The sequence below is a fragment of the Alligator sinensis genome, unplaced genomic scaffold (assembly GCF_000455745.1).
Source record: "Alligator sinensis unplaced genomic scaffold, ASM45574v1 scaffold1092_1, whole genome shotgun sequence".
NCBI classification, from domain to species: domain Eukaryota; kingdom Metazoa; phylum Chordata; order Crocodylia; family Alligatoridae; genus Alligator; species Alligator sinensis.
This window is the reverse complement of record NW_005842252.1, coordinates 944,923-962,639: the sequence shown is the minus strand read 5'-3', so window position 1 is coordinate 962,639 and position 17,717 is coordinate 944,923. Positions and strand designations below refer to the sequence as shown.

Below are 17,717 nucleotides of genomic sequence, written 5' to 3'. Positions count from 1 at the left end.
GGGGGCCGGCCCGCTCGGCCCAGCACAGCCTCTACTTCAGTGAGTAGCGCGGGCCCGGGGGGGCGGCCGGGCTGGGCGCCGCCCCGCGCTATCGCCGCTATGCTTTCTGCTCCCTGCCCTGTGCTCCTTGCCCAATCCATTGCTCTGTTTTCTGCTTCTTGCCCTGTGCTTCCTGCCCCATGCGTTGCTCTGCTAACTGCTTTCTGGAGCTGAGCAGCTGCTTTGCTTTCTGCTTACCTGCCCTGTACTCCCTTCCCCATTGGCTGCCCTGCTTTCTGCTTCCTTGCCTGATCTGAGTGGGTGCCAGCCAGTGGAGCACTCATTAACTTTTGACCCACACTCTCATCCCTGTTTTCACATCTGTTGACCCCCGGAATTCAGTAGCCTCCCTAATTAAGAGAGGATTAAAGTTTTCCCAATGAGGCTAAGGCCCACTGTACCGTGGCCTTCGATCCGCTGCTCTGCTTTCTGCTTCCCTACCCTGTCCGATCTGCAGCTGTGTTCCTGCCCTGCCTGCCACTCCACTACTTGCCCCCTCCCTGATCTGCCGGGTTGCACACAGAGGCTTGAAGCACGTGTGTGTCGCAGGTTAGTCACCCCTGTTCTAGCAGACATACCAGGGACTAGAATCTGCCTTGTGCAGTCACATTTATGCTCATTAGTGTTTCAGATATGCCTGTAGCAAAGGGAAATTTGCAACTTAAATGAGGGTGTCCATCCAAAGGCGAGCCCGTTGAGCAGCCTGCAGTGAGTGTGAATGTGTGAACAGAGCTGAAAAAGACCTGTCAAAGCTGAGAAAAAGCTTTAGGTGTTTTGATTCAGAATTACACAGTTTAATAGTAGCAAAGATGTAAAAAAAAAAAAAACATTTCCACATGTTTCTTCTCTCGTGCTGGTTTCATATCTCTACGATTCCAGTGACTTCAGGGGAGTTGCATTTGATTTACATTGGGGTGAGGAAAATGGGCAGGTTATGTAAATTGTTAGTAATGCATCATCATGAGGCTGTTGGCAAGAGGGCTGATTTAGGGAAAGTCAGTTCAGTTGGAGCAGTGAGTGACCTATGACTAAACTTTGTCTTTCTTTGCTGAGAGAGGCAGTGTTACATTTGGAAGACTTCCAGGAGTTGTGAAAAACTCCAGTGTTCTTTCCTTACTCCAGGGGTGACTGAAGTGTAATTCTCAGTGCAAATAGGCCTATGTCTATACTTACCTTAAATATGAACATAGGTAGTTGGATCAGGGACGTATGCAGGCATTCGTGGTCTCTGAGTACCGAATGTCTTTTTTATCTGTGGTTTCTCTTTATGTGAGCTTGGCACAGTCCTTGAGCTAGGTAGAAAGTACATCCCTGAGTTCTGAAACAAAAATGTTAATGCTTCCCCTTCTGCTCCACTTTATAAGAATAGTGAAAAAGTCTGAGACGTAATCCTTGCCCTGTTGAAATAAATGTCAGAATTTCCATTGGATTGATCAGGACTTTAGCCCTAGTGTTTGCCATTCTTTCAAGATAGACTTTGACCCTAACCACCTTGTAGTGTTGCTTGTAATTAGTACGGTCTGTCTATGAGTGGAAGTCCTCTTTATTCAACTGAAATTAGCTTTTTTGTTACTTCATATAAGCTTATGCCAAGGGAACGCTGTGAAGTGTAATAGCTGCAGTATGTTCCACCTGTATAGTTCATTAATGGCTCTTTTTTTATTAAGTTTTGATATGGTAGCTGTCCAGAATGAAGCCTGCAGCACTTCTAAAATCCTAGGTCAGGTGCTGCCAAGAAACCAGGAAAATACCAAGCTTGGAGGAGAAAAGGTGACAGGACCATTGTCCTATGCTGTCATTTGCGGGGCTCCCACAGAAGGGCAAGGTGACCCTTTTTTCCCAGTAGGAAGGCCCAACATACAAAGAGTTCCTCATGATTGTGCTCCACCCTTAGAAAGCCCTGTCTGGCCACCTGCAAGAAATGCATGAAATGGTGTGTGCATTTCATACCAAATGTCTTTTCCTATAGTGTTTTTGGTTTGGAAGAATACAAGGATTGTGTGACATCTTTGCAGGATTCATTTTGCTGATTGCTTTTAGGGGAATGGGTAGGCAGAAGAGATGAAGGACATAGTGCAGCTGTCCGGTAGACTAGTGGTTCTCAACCTTTTTCACACCTGTTAGCATAATTATCAGCTTGCTGCGACCAACAGCCCCCTGATCCCGACCCATACAATCTCTCTCTCTCTCTCTCTCTCTCCCTCTCCCTCTCTCCCTCCCTCCCCCCTCCTCTGGCTGCTGCATCCGGCCCACTCCCTCCCTCTTTGGCTCTTGGGGGTGCTCTCATAATGCTGTGTGCTTCCCATGCCCCTGGCTGTGAGCTGTCTCCTTGTGGGCTGCCAGCGTTGCAGCTTGCAGGGGAAAACTGGGCGCTTCCCTGGAACTTCCCTCGACCCTTTACAGTGTTTTCACAACCCACTTTTGGGTCTCAACCCACAGGTTGAGAAATGCTGTGATAAACAGTATCAAGGGTAGATGTACCCTTTTTGTAGTTAAGTTTGGAATTTGGAAAAAAAACACCTTAAAAATGGAATTGCAACATAAACCCCAGAAAATCTGTATTTAGATTACTAACAAACAATAAGTTAGCAAAGTGCTTGATTGATGCTTGCTTGTTTAGTTAAGATTTGTAATGCTTTTTTTGTCTTGCAGAGAATGCAGAGGGCAAATATATTTCTCCATTTCATGACATCCCTCTGTTTGCTGCATCTGAAGAGGTATTTATTTATGAGTCTAACAATTATTTCTTAAAATGATGGTAATTTTTTTTCCATTTCAGTTGAAAACTTTTTTTTAAAACTAAATAGTACTGTAGATTTATATATTTTAGGACCAAAAAAGTTATTGTGATACTAATAACTATAAGATGTTATTATAAGTTGTTGTTATTAGGGGTGCACTGATAAAGATTTTCTTGGCTGATACTGATAGCCCGTTATTAAGCAGCCATATTGGCCAATATTGATCCGATAGCCAATTTTACAGGAACGCAGCCCAGCAGCTTGGAGATCAATGCCCTGCAGTAAGTCTGTGGACGGGAAAGGGCATGGGGGCGGGGTGTAGATTTGAGGCTCCCACGGTGTGGGAGGGAGTGGGGCAGGGGCTGGTGCTGCCCAGCCAGGGTCGTGAATAGGACCCTGGGGCTGGGAGTAGGATGGAGCTGTGGACACTTGTCCAGGGGATGCGGTGGGGGTGAGGAAGGGCAGCTCCCTGCTGCTGCACGCACCCCTGGGGGCGGCATGTGCCTCACCCCCCAGATGTGTGTGGAGCAGAGGTGGGCTGCCTGCTGTAGGTTTGGGACCAGGGGCAGTGCCAGACTCTTCCTGGTGGGGGGACTGGGTGGGGGCAGGGCAGGGCGGACTCAGCTTCATGGAGCGGGTGGTGGAGGTGGTGCTGGGAGCGATGGCTGGGTGGGGGGAGCTAGGGGAAATTTTAGAGTAGCTATAGCCCCCCCCAAGTCTCCCCCTAGCACTGCTCCTGCTCAGGGGGCACTCCACTCTTCTGACTTTCCTTCTGGAGCCCTGCACTGGCTGTGCGTACCCTGTCCGTCCTGCAGTGGGGGGCTTCCAAGAGAAAGGCAGCAGAGCACTTCTCCCAGGGGCAGGAGCAGCAGTTGGGAACCGCCCCCCTTCCCACCTACTGTGCCCCCTGGATGAGCCACCCACGGCTCTGGCCTGCTTCTGGCCCTGGGGTCCCATTCATTGCCTTGGCTGGGCAGCCCCTGCCCCACTCCTTTCCTCACTGTTGGGGCCTCAATCTGCCACCCCACACCCCTTCCCTCCCCCTCCCCCACGCCCTTTCCCTTCTCCCACCCCACTGTAGTCTTACCTGCAGGACACTGCTGGGCTGCATTCCTGGCTGCGTGCATTCATTGGTAATATTATCAGCTACTCTAGCCAGAAAAAGCTGATAGTTGATGATGTTAATTTTCCTTTTGTTGCTGATCCAATATGCGATCAATATATCGGTGCATCTCTAGTTATTATGATAATAATTAATTTCCTGCGTGATATAGGTCATAGAATGTCAGTTAGTATTTTTTCATAGGGCTTAACACTTTGTCTTAGAATTAGATTATAACTTGCAAAAAGCTAACCTTAATTTAAAGGCTCTAAATGATGAGAAAGCTAACCACATCTTTTGGCAAGACGTTCTGGTAGTTAATTAACTTCACTCTTAGGAGTTTGAGGTGATATGTTCCTAGAATACAAAGTTGTTATTCCTAAATCACGTTTTATTTTGCAGAACCCATATAATACAATATTTTTCTATATGTGCATTTAAATATATGCATTTCCGTGTACCTTCCAAAACTTCTGGCAGATTTGCTGAGGAGAAAGCATATGTAATCTGTTTAAGAGGGTGGTATAGATTTCTTTTAATTCCTGAAAGGAGTGTTATAATTTGAAGCTGATGATAATGCCCAAGAAAGTCATGATAAGCGCACCTTAGGAGAATTACAAGGCAAGAGGTGCAGCTGAGCACTTATATGTCTCGTTAGACATGCTCCCTGGAGTTTCATTATGACCGTAATGAAATGCCTGTTTCATATGTCATTGGGAGCTGCCAGTCTTTGGTTTAGTCTGAAGTCTGTTTATGGCAGACTTCTAACCCGTTTATGTAAAAAGTGTTTGTCCATTTTTTATCATTTGTTGCCTGGGCCAATTGGATGACCTGGATGCTGAGAGAAATCTACAACTTTAACACACACTGTCATCAAGTCTATAGAAAATATCCCTGATGCCTTCAAGCAGGCAGACTAAACCTGCTAGTGAGAAGTAATGGAGAAGACTTAGAACTAGGGGAATAAACTTGCCAGTGAAGTCCAGAGGTCATGCCCTGGTGACATGCACAACCTTCTTGCCATCCATAGCTGCTAGAAGAGAAGTAGCTGTTGCTGTTTCTACTAGGATTCTGCTCCTGGATCCTCCGTGCAAAGCTATTTTTATTTTAATTTATCTTCAAGTGCCCGTCCCAGTCTGGCTGCTAAATGTGAGGAACAAGCTTTCTATTTTTAGTTTCCCAGTGGAGTATCTGAGTTGCTGGAAGGGGTATGGATTTCAATATTATTACTCTTACCCTCTCTCAGCATCCTGGAAGCTGCAAAAGGAAGAACTAAGGAAGAGGTTGGTATTCCTTTTCTTTCCTCCAGCCTCTGCCTCCTGAAGTCTTCCTTTCCTGTGAATAACTTTTTCCTGCTGTCCTTTACAGTACTATTCTCAGCCTTCTCAGGCAGCAGTATTATAAAGTTGACATGGTTTTTGATTGTTTTGTGATTGTAGGGGGGAATTGAAACTCACTCACCCTTTTAAATTTTACTTAGCTGTTGCCTAGCACCTGTTGAGTAGCAGCAAGGAGAAACTAGGTTTTTTCCTGTCTTGACTTGGGAAGACAAAAACCCATCTGCGAGCTTTTGGAAGTTTTTGGCTCTGAGAACTGTAAGAGCTGGAAACTTTCTGTGCAACTTTAAATCTAGTCAACATAAATGTAATAGCTTGAGCTCTTACACTCACAAAGTCAAGCATTTTAGTTTCTACCCCATGACAGGATTTTTCAAACCTGCTTAAAATTAATAGTCTAGTCTGTATTTATATAAACATTGTAGTATTATCTTCTCTAGCAGGAGTATATTTGGGATTTGACTCATGTAAGTGAGCATTCTAAATTGGAATTTTTCTTTTTCTTTATAGGACAAAGAGATTCCAGCAAAGAGATCAAAGATTAATGGAAGTGAGGTACAGTTAGAAATTATTCTTTATTAAACATCACTTGCTAATACTCTACTTGCAATGGTTAGGTTGTTATGGATCTTCCAGGCATGGTGGACACAATAAGAGCTGTTCAGTACTGTGCATCTTTCATTGAATACAACTGACAAGCATTCAAGTAAAAAAAATGCTAAGGGAAGAGGGAGCTGAGTGGGATCTTAATGTTTTCCTCTTCAAATGGGTAATAAATGTCAGGTTTTTCTATTCATCAAGATGTTCTAAAAGACAAACATTTTTATCTTTCTGTAGAAGCTTCGTTATGACATTTGCAAAGTTGATCCATTAGCTTTTCTCCTATTACATTCAGAAGCATGCACAAGCCTACTTAATGAAATATTCATTGTACCTTCTGACTGCAGAATAAACGCACACAAAATATAAACCTTTTCTTTTAAATGGGCCTTGAGTATGATGGGCCAAACCCCAGACCTACGGGTGTGTTTGGGATTTCAGGACACATGCTTTCTGGGTTGTGCAGATGGGCACAGGAATGGAAAGTGACACATTATCAGGTAGGCAGTGTTGCTGCTAGTTGCAGAGTTAACCAATGCCCGAGACTTTTATGTAAATATGTGTACAGGAGTCTTTATTATTGTCTCCTTTTAAAATTATAGCATTTCTTAAATATTGAATTGAAGAATAAAAAATAATTGGTCTCTGTTCTGGAGGCAATTTTTTTTTTTGTTTCCACCAACCCCCCTGCACCCCTCCCCCGAAAACATGGATTCTCATATACCATGGATCCTTGGTAAAGCTTCAAAGTAGCTGTTGAGCATCTAGCAATCTGCAGTCAGGAAGACAATACTGAATAACCATACTTCAAAACTCTCTGGCCCTTCTAAGTTGGCAAAGTGTCACAGATAGTTTAGTTTCAGGTAGTGTCACAGTTAGTGTGTGACATTAGTTCCTGCATCTTGTTGAAGTCCAGTGCACTACCCCGATACCTGTCCACTCACCCATACACAGTAATTCTGTAGCTCATAATTTATTTAACCCACAGTGCCCAGTTACATTTCCTTTGATTCACTGCATTTTGCTAATGCAAATTTAATTACTGAGGTAGGGGCAGACTTGTGTATGAACCTGCATAAAAACTGAAACGTTTCAGAGGAGCAGTATGATTGTTGGGAAGGATGGTGAGCATGCTATTGCAATGTGCATTCTTGTGCTAGAACAGGGCTTTTAACCTTTTTTGGTTGGGGTACCCCCGGTGGCCAGTCAAGAACTGAAGAGTCCCGCGACAGCTGGTCGACAAGCGCGGGGAGGATCCCATGCGCGGCAGCAAAACTGGAAGTGCCGCCGGCTGGGACCTTTCCAAGTACCTCCAGGGTTGAAAAGTACCTCCAGCTCAAAACCCCTGTGATAGAATAATGATCTCTGCAGGCAGTCATGTATTCTGTCTCTTACCTATCTGTTCATAAGCATCTATGACGCTGTTCCTTTTGTAGAGCCTCACCTACAAAATGACCGAAACTATGAAACTTCTGAGCAGTAATAAAGTTTTGTTTAGTGGAAGTCATGTTAATTTTGAATAAAACAGTGTTGGTTTTTCCACATATGATGTATTGTCTGTGGCCCTGGTCCAACGAGGATTTCCACAGGTAGGGACCCATTTATGTAGGTGTCCTAACAGAATTGGAGCCAAACATAATGCCATCACAGATTGGTTTGACCTCCTTTAGGTGAACGTACATCAGGCTACTGTGTTGGGGCCCAATCCACTGGGTACGTGTGCTTTAAACATCTCTTGGTCTCAGTTGGCCGCAGCACTATTTCCATTCTAGGACCGCCTGGCACATTTCCTAGGCACAGGCTTTTTAGCTGTTAGCCCTTCGTGGAAATAGAGCTGTGCAGCTCAGCTTCCTCCAAGATAAGTTGGTAGCTTAAGCCTGCCTTCTTTCACAATCCGAGCTCTGTGGGCAGCAAGTTGTATCTTCAGGGGTCTGTGATAGAGGTAAGCAACCAGAAACACCCAGACAATGCATAGGACTCTTAAAATACTATTGGGTTTTGCTTAAAACAAAAGCGCAAGTGAATACAGATAACTTAGTAGATAAATATCCTGAATGCAATGCTCCACACACTAGTTCACTTTTTCTTTGGAGGGGTCTGTCTCTCTCCAGGACAGCAGAGTTTTCTCTGCTTCAGCAGCTCCTGCAGCAGCTCTCCTCATCTCAAATGGTGAAAAATGCATCCCTTTCTCTTTCCCAGTAGAGCAGCACTTGCAGTTTTGTAAGCTTTCAGTCCCCTATGTTGTTATCTGTTACAGTATATGATAACAAACCCCTGTCAGGATGGCTTGGTCATGAGTAGGCTTGGAAGAATTTGCTTGTATTTTTTAATACTTTTGATGGATAATATCAATGCTTATCTTTAGGCATTTATTTTTTATTTTTATCAATCTAAATTTTCGGGATTGTGCAAAATTAGGGATGTGAGGGCAGTCAATTTATTAATGAAAAATGTAACTACTGTAGGACGGCTGCCAGCTGAGCGGCAGGGCTGCCAGCTGAGCGGCAGAGCTGCCATCAGTCCTGGCTGTGCTTGCCTATAGCTCTTTCATCCACTTTGTCACTTCCTCTTCCTATTTGTTCAGTCCTTAGGGTTTTTGGGAGTTGTAGTCCAAACTACTGCTCCTTCTGTCATCAAATAATCCATCAGCCATCATTTTTCTTACATCCCCTTTCTATAAATTTTGATTATTAACAATAGAATTTTTTTTTGTCAGGCTGTGTGTGTGAGGTGAAATCAACATTTATCAATGTTTAGTGATAAAAATCAAATCCTGCCAAGCCTAGTCATGAGGAAACGTTTGCCTTATGAACCATTTCTCTTAGAACAGAGCCAGCCTGTTGTTTACAGCATGGGTATTAAGCTCACATTATGCCACAGGCTAGATCTGGACTACGGGGTTCCTCAGGCTGGATCTGGCCCAGGGCATGGGGTATTGGTGGCCAGTGCAGCAGCAGTGGGGCAGGCAGTAGCAAGTCAGGTGGCCACGGGTCGTGCAGAGGTGTGTAAGCAGTAGTGGTCCGAGTGGCCGAAGGTTGACTGAGGGCAGTGTTGCATAGCTGTCACTTGCTCTCTTGCTGCTGCTGGCAATGTCCACTGGGGCTCCAGTTTCTGCAGGAAGTCACCCACTGCTAGCCATGTCCCCAAATTCCCTGGTCCATTGGTAGCCCAAAGGGCCAATTCTGGCCTGTGGGTCCTTTGTTTGACACGCCTAGTTTAGAGTCATTACTGTTCAGTAGAGGAGCAATTAAACAGATAGCTCTCTATTGCCAGACAGCATTCTGTGAAGCTGGCCTTTGCAATTCCATTTTAGTTTAGAGGTTAAAAGGCACCTGGGAACGCAAGTGAGGTGCACATTCAGAGTGGGGTTAATAGTTTTATAAAGGTGCAGCCAAGTTAATAATCTCAGAGAGGGTTTATAAATTGCACATAAGAAGATTCCCCGAATTTTGTTGCAATTATTGCTTATTGCATATTGATTGTTGTGGCACCTTTTGTTTTCTTTCATTGAAAAGGATCTGGGAATGGGAGTATGTAATAAATCACCTCAGATGTATGTAGAGGGAAGCTTTTGTCTGCAATGAAACACAGCCATCTCTGGGGTGAAGCAGGGTGATGCTTTACCTCCTCACCATAATACACGAGCAGGTTAGTACAGGGTGAAGAGGAACACATCCATTTGAAAGTGCAAGGGATGTGACATGTGCCATTGGTGCTCAAACTGGAATTTGGCTAGAATGTACTGGTCGTGTCTCTTTAATCCTGTGAAAAGTGACGTGACTCTTTTAATGGCCAGAGGTTCCCAAGTCCTTGGCTATATGGTGTTTCTGAAAGCCAGTTTTACATTAGGCTTACTCAGTCCTTATCTATTTAATTTTGTGTCTTTGATAACAGTTTAGATATGGAAAATAGACTGAGAAGACTTGCGCCAAATTTTCTCTATCTAATCTATTTCAAATTGTTCAGAGCCCTTGTGACATTGGAAAGGAAATTAAAAACGTTAGTATTCTGCCTCTCAGTGTACTTATTTCGCTTTTTGATTGAATGCATACAAGACTATGACCACAGTAACTGCTTTTTTCCAGTGTCTGACGCCCACAAAGCACTTGTATTGTGGACAAAGCTGTGCTGCCTTTGTATTGGTATAGAGAAACCACCCTGCCTAGGTGAAACAAGCTGTACTGGCAAAAGGGAAATTTCATTGGTCTAGCTGAATCTACCTTAGGGACTTCTACTGCCCCGTCCATGACTAAGTGGTTTGAAGAGTTGTGATTCCTGGCTGATCTATCTGTGCCAGCAGAAGTTTGTAGTGTTGCCCTGGCACAAGCTGGGTGATTGGAAAACTCAGCTTGTTTAAGGGCAGGTACAGTGGTGAGGACACACACCCCTTTCAGTTCACCACAGAGGGAAGTAAGAAAGCAGGAACAATTTTTTAGGTCCCTGAAGCAAGTAAGAATCCCCCCTCCCTTTTCTTCCATACTCATCAATACATCCCCCCTCACCCCTTCCCTCCTTCCACCTTGACTGCTCTTGCCCCTCAGGCTGTCCTGGGGGCAGAGAGAGCTCCAGAGCCACTCCTGTCTACTGCATCTGGGCTCTGCCAGGGACAGGAACAGCAATGGGAGGGTGCCTTCTTTCTGCCCTATCCCCCTAGGTGATCCTTGCCAGCGAGGGAACAGGCATGGGGAAGGGAATCTGCCTGCTGCCATACTTTCTCTAGCCAAGCCTGGCTCCTCCTGCAGCTTGCCTGGAGAAGGGGGAGGAGCTGCTCTGGACCCCCGCTGCAGTGCTGGGAGAGGAGAGGAGAGGAGGGGAGGGGAAGGAACATGCTGCTGGGCACAGAGGGTGTGGGAAGATATTTACCTGCTTGAGGGACCTTAAAAAAAAAATAGTCTCCCACTCCTGCTCCTACAGCGCTGTCTGCCTGCCCAAGTGTGTATGTGTACTGAGCGAGAAGGGGCAGTGTGTACCCCCCACCCCTGCTTCAGCACAGGTCACTGCTCCTGTACCTCCTTTATGAAATCCAGGATCTGTCCGTAGGCATGGCGTCAAGAGCAATCTTTCTTAAGGTAAGCTGAAGTATGGGAGGTAGTAAGAGCGATAAGCTACCTCTCTTACCATGGGGTAAAAGCATATGCCCAGGGAGTGCATAGTAAATTTCATAGATTTCATAGGCATTAGGGCTGGAAGGGACCTTGGAAGATCATCGAGTCCAGGCCCCTGCTGGAAGGGCAGGAAGTCAGCTGGGGTCATAGGATCTCAGTAAGATGAGCATCCAATTTTCTCTTGAAGGTGTTCAATGTAAGTGCTTGAACCACCTCTGATGGCAGGCTATTCCAGACCTTGGTGGCTCAGACAGTAAAGAAATTCTTCCTTATGTCCAGCCTGAAACGGTCTTGGAGGAGTTTATAACCGTTCAACCTTGTCATCCCTTGGGGTGCTCTGATGAACAAATGCTCCCCCAGATACTGCTGGTCACCCCTGATAAACTTATAGGTGGCCATCAGATCCCCCCCCCCGAGCCTGCGCTTTTCCAGGCTAAAAAGCCCCATAGTTCTCAGCCTGTCATTGTAAGGTCTGTTTTCCGGACCTCTGATTATGCGCATGGCTCTTCTCTGGACTCTCTCAAGCTTCTCCACATCCTTTTTGAATTGCGGGGCCCAAAACTGGACGCAGTACTCCAGCTGTGGCCTCACCAAGGCCAAGTACAAGGGGAGAATGACTTCCCGGGATAAAGGGGAGGATGCACTGCTTGCTGTAAATTCACCCTTTAGTCTGCATTGTGGTCATTTTTTTGTGCAGTCGTGCTCTTAATTTATTCTTACCCACATAGTTACCCACATGATTCCTGGCTTTTCCTGCAGTGGATCACACCTGAGTGATAAAGCTATCCCTTGAACAGTCTCAGATTCCAGACTCTAAATTATGCTTGACTCTAATCATGTTATCTTGGTGGCAGCTGCTAGAATTGCTTCCTGGGGTGGGGGGAGAAAGGAATAAAGGAAGCTATGTATTTTAACTGTTTAAAGAGTTCAGTGTAACTACTTAGCAGGGGGAAATTATACTTCACTTTGGTCTTAAGTCATTATCGTTTGAATCTGTGCTTTGTTTTAAGCATTAGGAGCACTGAGAATTCGTTCTTGCCTAGGTAAATTACTGTGAAAGGCATCAAAAGTTTTAAATCTCCATCTGCGAGTGCTGGATGTTTCCCCCTGTAGCTGCAGTCAGAACTCCGTGAGGGGCTGATTATTGAGTATGGTCTGCAGTGTCTTGTGGTAGGAAGTTCCTTGAGGTCATAGTCTTCTTTTAAAGACAAATCTGAAATGTCGCTCCCTGCTGTACTGAAAGGATTTCTAATCCACTTATCATTGTACGTGTCTTTTGTGAAGTACTCACAGATCTACTCTGTCAGAGGAGTCAGGTATTTTTGAAAACAGCATTTTACTTCAAATGAAAAGGTGTTTATTGGCCTCGGCAAGGAAATTATCCAAGCATGTCAAATTTATCCTCATTTACTTGCACCACCTCACAAGGTCAGTTCTTTTAAATCAGGGCTTCCATCAAGTGTGTTGCACGTGTCAGAGTGCCCTTGCAAATCCAAGTTGAATTGACTCTATCAAGTGAAAATTTCAGATAAGTAAGCCAGCTGTGTGAGCTGTAAGGGGTCATCGAAGTAGGCAGACTATGCAAATGAGTGATTTGACAGAGGGGTGGCACTTCAGGACAGAGTTCAAAAAAGTTCATCAGTTTATCTTTCCTGTGATAAAAACAAGGCATTTCTGTTTGTAGAAAGAACTAGTAGTGCTCATTCTTCAGCACCGTCCAAAAAAACAGAAAAGAAAAAAGAAATAAGTTATGAAATGAACTATTTTAACAGTTTCCATTGTGCAGGTCTTTCCCTTGTGGTCAGGCCCCCTAGTTTATTCTGACAGCCCATGGTGCTGAAAAGCAGCTTCTGGGATTGCTCATGTGCCATCTGTGGAGAGTCCATTACAGCGTTTCTACTCCTTCCACTTTCCTGCAAGGATCTGGCTAATATTTGAAGATCTTCCGTTGCAGTGGTGCACATTAACAAAGGCTGAGAACAAAGGAAGTTGTCTTGGCATTCATCAGGTTAATATCGGCCAGAAGGAGATTGTTTGCAAAGGCAGCTGCATCAGTGAATCAATCAATCTTAGTTTCAAAGAAGCGATTTTCAAAACCCAAGAACGTCGGTATTTTATTTTAACCCACATCAGAGGCTTTGTCTTGATACAGGATCTTTCAGCAATGTTCATATGACCAGTTTACTTGTTTGGGTTGCCAAAGAACATCACTTGTACAATGATCATGAAACCTTTTCTCCAGTATTGTCAGAATTCCTCACTTCACAGTGCAAAGAATTGTAAGATAAGAAGCCAGTAAATCTTTAGAGTTTATAGAGTGGACATTGTACTTTTCTTTTGGCCATGCACCTCTATTAATTTATGCTGAAAAAATTCCACTGGCTTTCAGGCCAGAATATTTTGTTCCAGATGTTGCTGGAGGTTTGTTGGCTTGATGTTTTCATAGGCAAATGCCTTGTAGCAAGTGGTATGCTGGGGATGGGGCTCATATTGTGAGCAACTCTACAGCAAGTACATCTCCATATGTGGTGGTATTCCATGACATGGCCTTCTCTTAATCTCTCTTCTCTTTTGTGACTGAAGATACTTCCTCAACACAACTTATGCTTGGCTGTGGCTTGCTATATTTGCTGTGTTTGCTCTCGGTATTTTGGTACAGGCTGCCAAATTCAACTAGTAGCCCATGATGCAACCCTTATAAGATCCTAAAATAAACAGCAGCTGCATTAAGTAGTAGTAAAAGAAAGGCAATTGAAATTGTAGCTGCTTTTTTCCCCTTCTCTGCCTGTCCTTGTGTCATTTTAGCACAAATCTTTATTGAGGAGCATCAGCAACTCCAGAATACTGTTCCAAAAATGCTGTTAAAAACGCATGTTTTTTTTTTAAAGCACTTTGCTATACAAGCGGCTAAAGTAATTGCAAGCTGCAGCATGTCTCTTCTGTCTTCTGGGTTACTGGTAATAAAGACACAAAAGCAGCGCTGTATTTTTATCATCTGCAGAAAACCATGACATTCCTTTCTGTTCCTCTTTCTCTCGCCTTTCTGCCTCATCTATTCTGTTCTCTTCTTCACTAAGCTTTCTCCCTTCCTAGTCAAAACCAGTTCATTCCTCCATGTTCTTCATTAGACCCAAGCTCTTAGGTTCCCAGTCCACAGGCAAAAACAATTGTCTTCACACCTTCAGTCTCCATCCCCTGCCTCACAGTCATGGAGTATGGGGTTGGAGCTCAGCAGGACTAGGAAAGGAAGTAGCTTGACAAGGTAGGGGCAGTTTACCAAAGGAAGGAAGCCTGTTTATGAGAGGAAGCAAGGAAAGGAGTCAGCTATTACTGTTTGGGATATTTTACACTATGTTCAAGTAGAATGTTTTCAGTCCTGTTACCTTCCCCTGATTTCCTGAAGGTCCTCACCTAGCTCTGTGCATCTTAGTTGAAAAAAAAATTAAGGAGTTACTTTTAAATATTGTTAAAATTATGTTCTGGCTCTCTTTTATAGTCCATCTTAGAAACTAGTGGTGTTTATAGACATGCTCCAGGAGGTGGTGGTGGTGGTGGGGGGGTGTGTTAATAATTAGCGCAGCTTTGAGAGCCACGCTAATTAAAGCGCCCGCAGCATCATGTGTATCAGTGCTGAAAATTGGCGGCTATGTGTTTTGAACTGAAGCGTAGCGAATGAGCTTTAAAGTGCACCACTGCCATTTTTTAGTGTGGGGATGCTGATACACATGATGCTGGAGTGCAGTAATTACTTGAGATTAATCGAGTCTGCTTTGACATGATGTAATTACAGTGCATCAGAGCAGCCTCCCTGCATGTGTATAGGAACCCTATGGAATCAGTAGCATAACTAAGGTGGGACAACCAGGGCAGTAGCCCTGGGCATTGATTTGGAGGCAGGGTGGATTGATTTAAAATCAGGTTGATTTAAATTATGTTTTAAGTCAGCAAGCAAGCCTGATTGAAATAATGGATTTTTATCAACTTTCTTGTTGTGTGTTTTTGTTTGTTTTTAAAATAAAGGTGTGTTTTCATTGATTGCTATAACAATTAGAACATGTTGCTTTACAACTAAATACAGTTTTTACAGCAAATTTGGTACATATGTTTCTTAGATGCACAAACTAGATTGTGTGTGTTATATATATAGCTTAACATATTTTGATTGTTAGAAATCCTACGTTGTAGAATGCTATAAAGTGGTGAAATATATATTTCTTTTTCACTAGATGATTAACTTTTTGCCTATAATGTAGCAAGTTGCATTATAATTAAACACACAAACTTGAATTTAATTAAAAGCACAAAACCACAACTTCAAATTTATTAAACAAAACTTTAAGGTTTTGGATACAGAAACTTTTTTTTGTCAAAACATGGTGCACATTCACAATTAATTTATTAAACACTAGTATTAACTGTTATAGTATTAGAAATATGAACTGTGCATAGTTAATTAAAACAATTATTTCAGGTTAAATTAAACCACTTATTTCACCCTGGGGAAAATTTTCTAAAATGCCTAAGTGAAAGTCATTTGAACTTCCTAGTTGCCTAATTCTCTTTAAAATTAGAGAGTCGTTTTTTAACCTAGGTTGTGTTGAAATTTTTTACCCCTCTTCTTTCAAGTTTTTAGAAATCATAAATCTCATCTCCCTCCCTCTTTTTATTCATAGGCTAGAAAAAAAATAAGTTTCCCTGCTTTTTCAACTCCCATTAGATGTCTCAGCTTTGAATGAACTGGTCCAAATGAAGAAAATGTTCTTTCTGCACCTGCTGCTAAAAGCTGTTTTAGCACTTCAACAAACTCTGCTTCCAGGTGCTTTGCTAGTGACTTCCATGAGTTCAGTGGTGTGACTCTCTTTAAAACATGCTCAGCAAATATGTACTGCTTGAATGGTTTACCTCTAGCCCTGAAATTTATTATGATTGGCACGATTGATGGGTGATTTAGATGCCCATATCATAGCAACGCTTTTCTCTTTGGCAGTTAGGCATCTACCCTGGTACTTTGTTAAGAATATTGGCAAGAAAATGAGGTGGAGTAAGTGCTTGATCCATCCGTTTCATTACTTCCTGCAATTTAACTTTGCTGTTGGGTATTTCTGGTTTTAATGTTTCTTGAAGTTCTTTCCAAATTTCTAAACCATCTGCAGTACAGCAGCAATCTTTCTGTAGTTTGTCCAAGGCTATGGAAATAGATTTTAGTGTATTCATCATGCCTTCTACATTTCTCTTTAGTCCAGTATTGACAACTCTAAGCTGTGATGCTTCTATCAATTTTGTCACAATTTTCTTCACAGACGGTCATCCGAATAGGCCAGTTGTTAGTCAACCACTGAATTCCATCATACATCTTGTGGGAGAGTTAGCTTGGATTTCCCAGGTCTTGTCAGTGTAGCTGAAGCAAATTGGTTGTTACAGAAGTATTTTGCAATTTCAGCAACATTTTCCTTTATACCTGGAGTACTTAAACCTTTGGCTAACGGATGCAGAAAATAAGCATTGCACCCATATGCTACAAGTTACAGGTTTGCTTCATTATCTTCTGCTAAGTTTCTTTTCATCTTTGTTGCATTTACAGCATTAGGTTCCAACATTTGTGATGACTTTGCTGATCCTTTGCATCCACTAATAGAGACCCTGTATCCCCTGCAGGGTCAGGTCCCTGATACATGAAATATTATGCCATGTTTTTAAAGCTTGACATAAAAAATTAAGTGTTTTCTCCCTTGTTCCCATAGAAGAAAATCAGCCTTTTATTCCAGAGTTTTCAGTAGAAGCTCATTGACTCAATGTATTTTATTTAAATTATTTTAGTAGATTGTACTAATTTTATACTTTATCCTATGCTGTATTAAATTCAGATTTCATTTTAAGATGGTATATTTTTAGAAAGAAAAACTTCATTATCACTTAAAATATTTGAATTAAAAATTGATTTTTTTAAAATGTAAAAAATAATCTTTTTTTTATCCACTGTGCTTAGGGTGAAGGGGAAAGGGTGGAAAAGTAACAGCTGCAGCCATGCAACCATGCTGGTGGCACTGGCAGCTAGAAGTTGCCATTGCCCCTGCATATTGCCACTGCCTCAGGTGCTCAGTTAGTTTGTTATGCTTCTGCAGGGAATGTTATTTAGCTTTTCTTCACTTGACAAACTTTTTTCTTTCCTCTCTGCCTAGAGCATACATCAGGGGTGGGCAATTATTTGGGCTCAAGGGCTATTTAATGAGTTTTGGTGAGCTGTTGAGGGTTGCACACATATGTGCACACACATGCATGAGCCCAGCATCCCCCATGGTGCCTGGGAGATGCAGTCTGGCCCCACAGGCCTTGGGCGGGCTAGACTCCATCTCCCAGAGCGCTGTGCAGTGCTGGGCAGGCAGGTGGGGCTGCTTCTGCCCCGCATCTCCTGAGGCACCAGCAGAGGCTGGAGCTGGAGGCACTGACCACCAGCAAAGGCAGGGGTCCAAGCAGGCTCTTCAGGGCCTGCCGTGTGCTGCCGCTGCCCATGCCACCTGCCCATGAGCCAGATAAAATGAACTGGCAGACTGAATCTGGCCCACGGTGCATATTTTGTCCACCTCTGGCATAAGTGAAAATGGCTGTCTCTGTGCTGTGGATTCATGTGAGCAAGCAACACAATCTTGGTTTGTGTATCTGTGTTGAGCAGGGGTTCTCCTACTGCTGCTCACAGGCCAGATCTGGCTTATCAAATCATGTCATCCGGTCCGCAGAGCTGTCATCCAGCCCATGGGATCTCCTGGAAATGTGCTAGAGAGGGAGCAGTGGTAGT

The 17,717-nt window shown here is 43.5% G+C and overlaps 1 protein-coding gene across 1 annotated transcript in view; it reads left to right on the top strand.

The window, feature by feature from the left end:
- Positions 1-2: 2 nt before the first annotated feature.
- PPA2 (pyrophosphatase (inorganic) 2) overlaps positions 3-17,717 on the top strand; it is a gene marked incomplete at its 5' end in the record, with an annotated part of 68,932 nt that continues 51,217 nt past the window's right edge. Inside the window, 3 exons of the mRNA XM_006027575.3 lie at positions 3-39; positions 2,692-2,756; positions 5,730-5,774. Of these exons, the coding sequence (XP_006027637.1) occupies positions 3-39; positions 2,692-2,756; positions 5,730-5,774 (147 nt within the window). The remainder of the gene's footprint in view (positions 40-2,691; positions 2,757-5,729; positions 5,775-17,717) is intronic.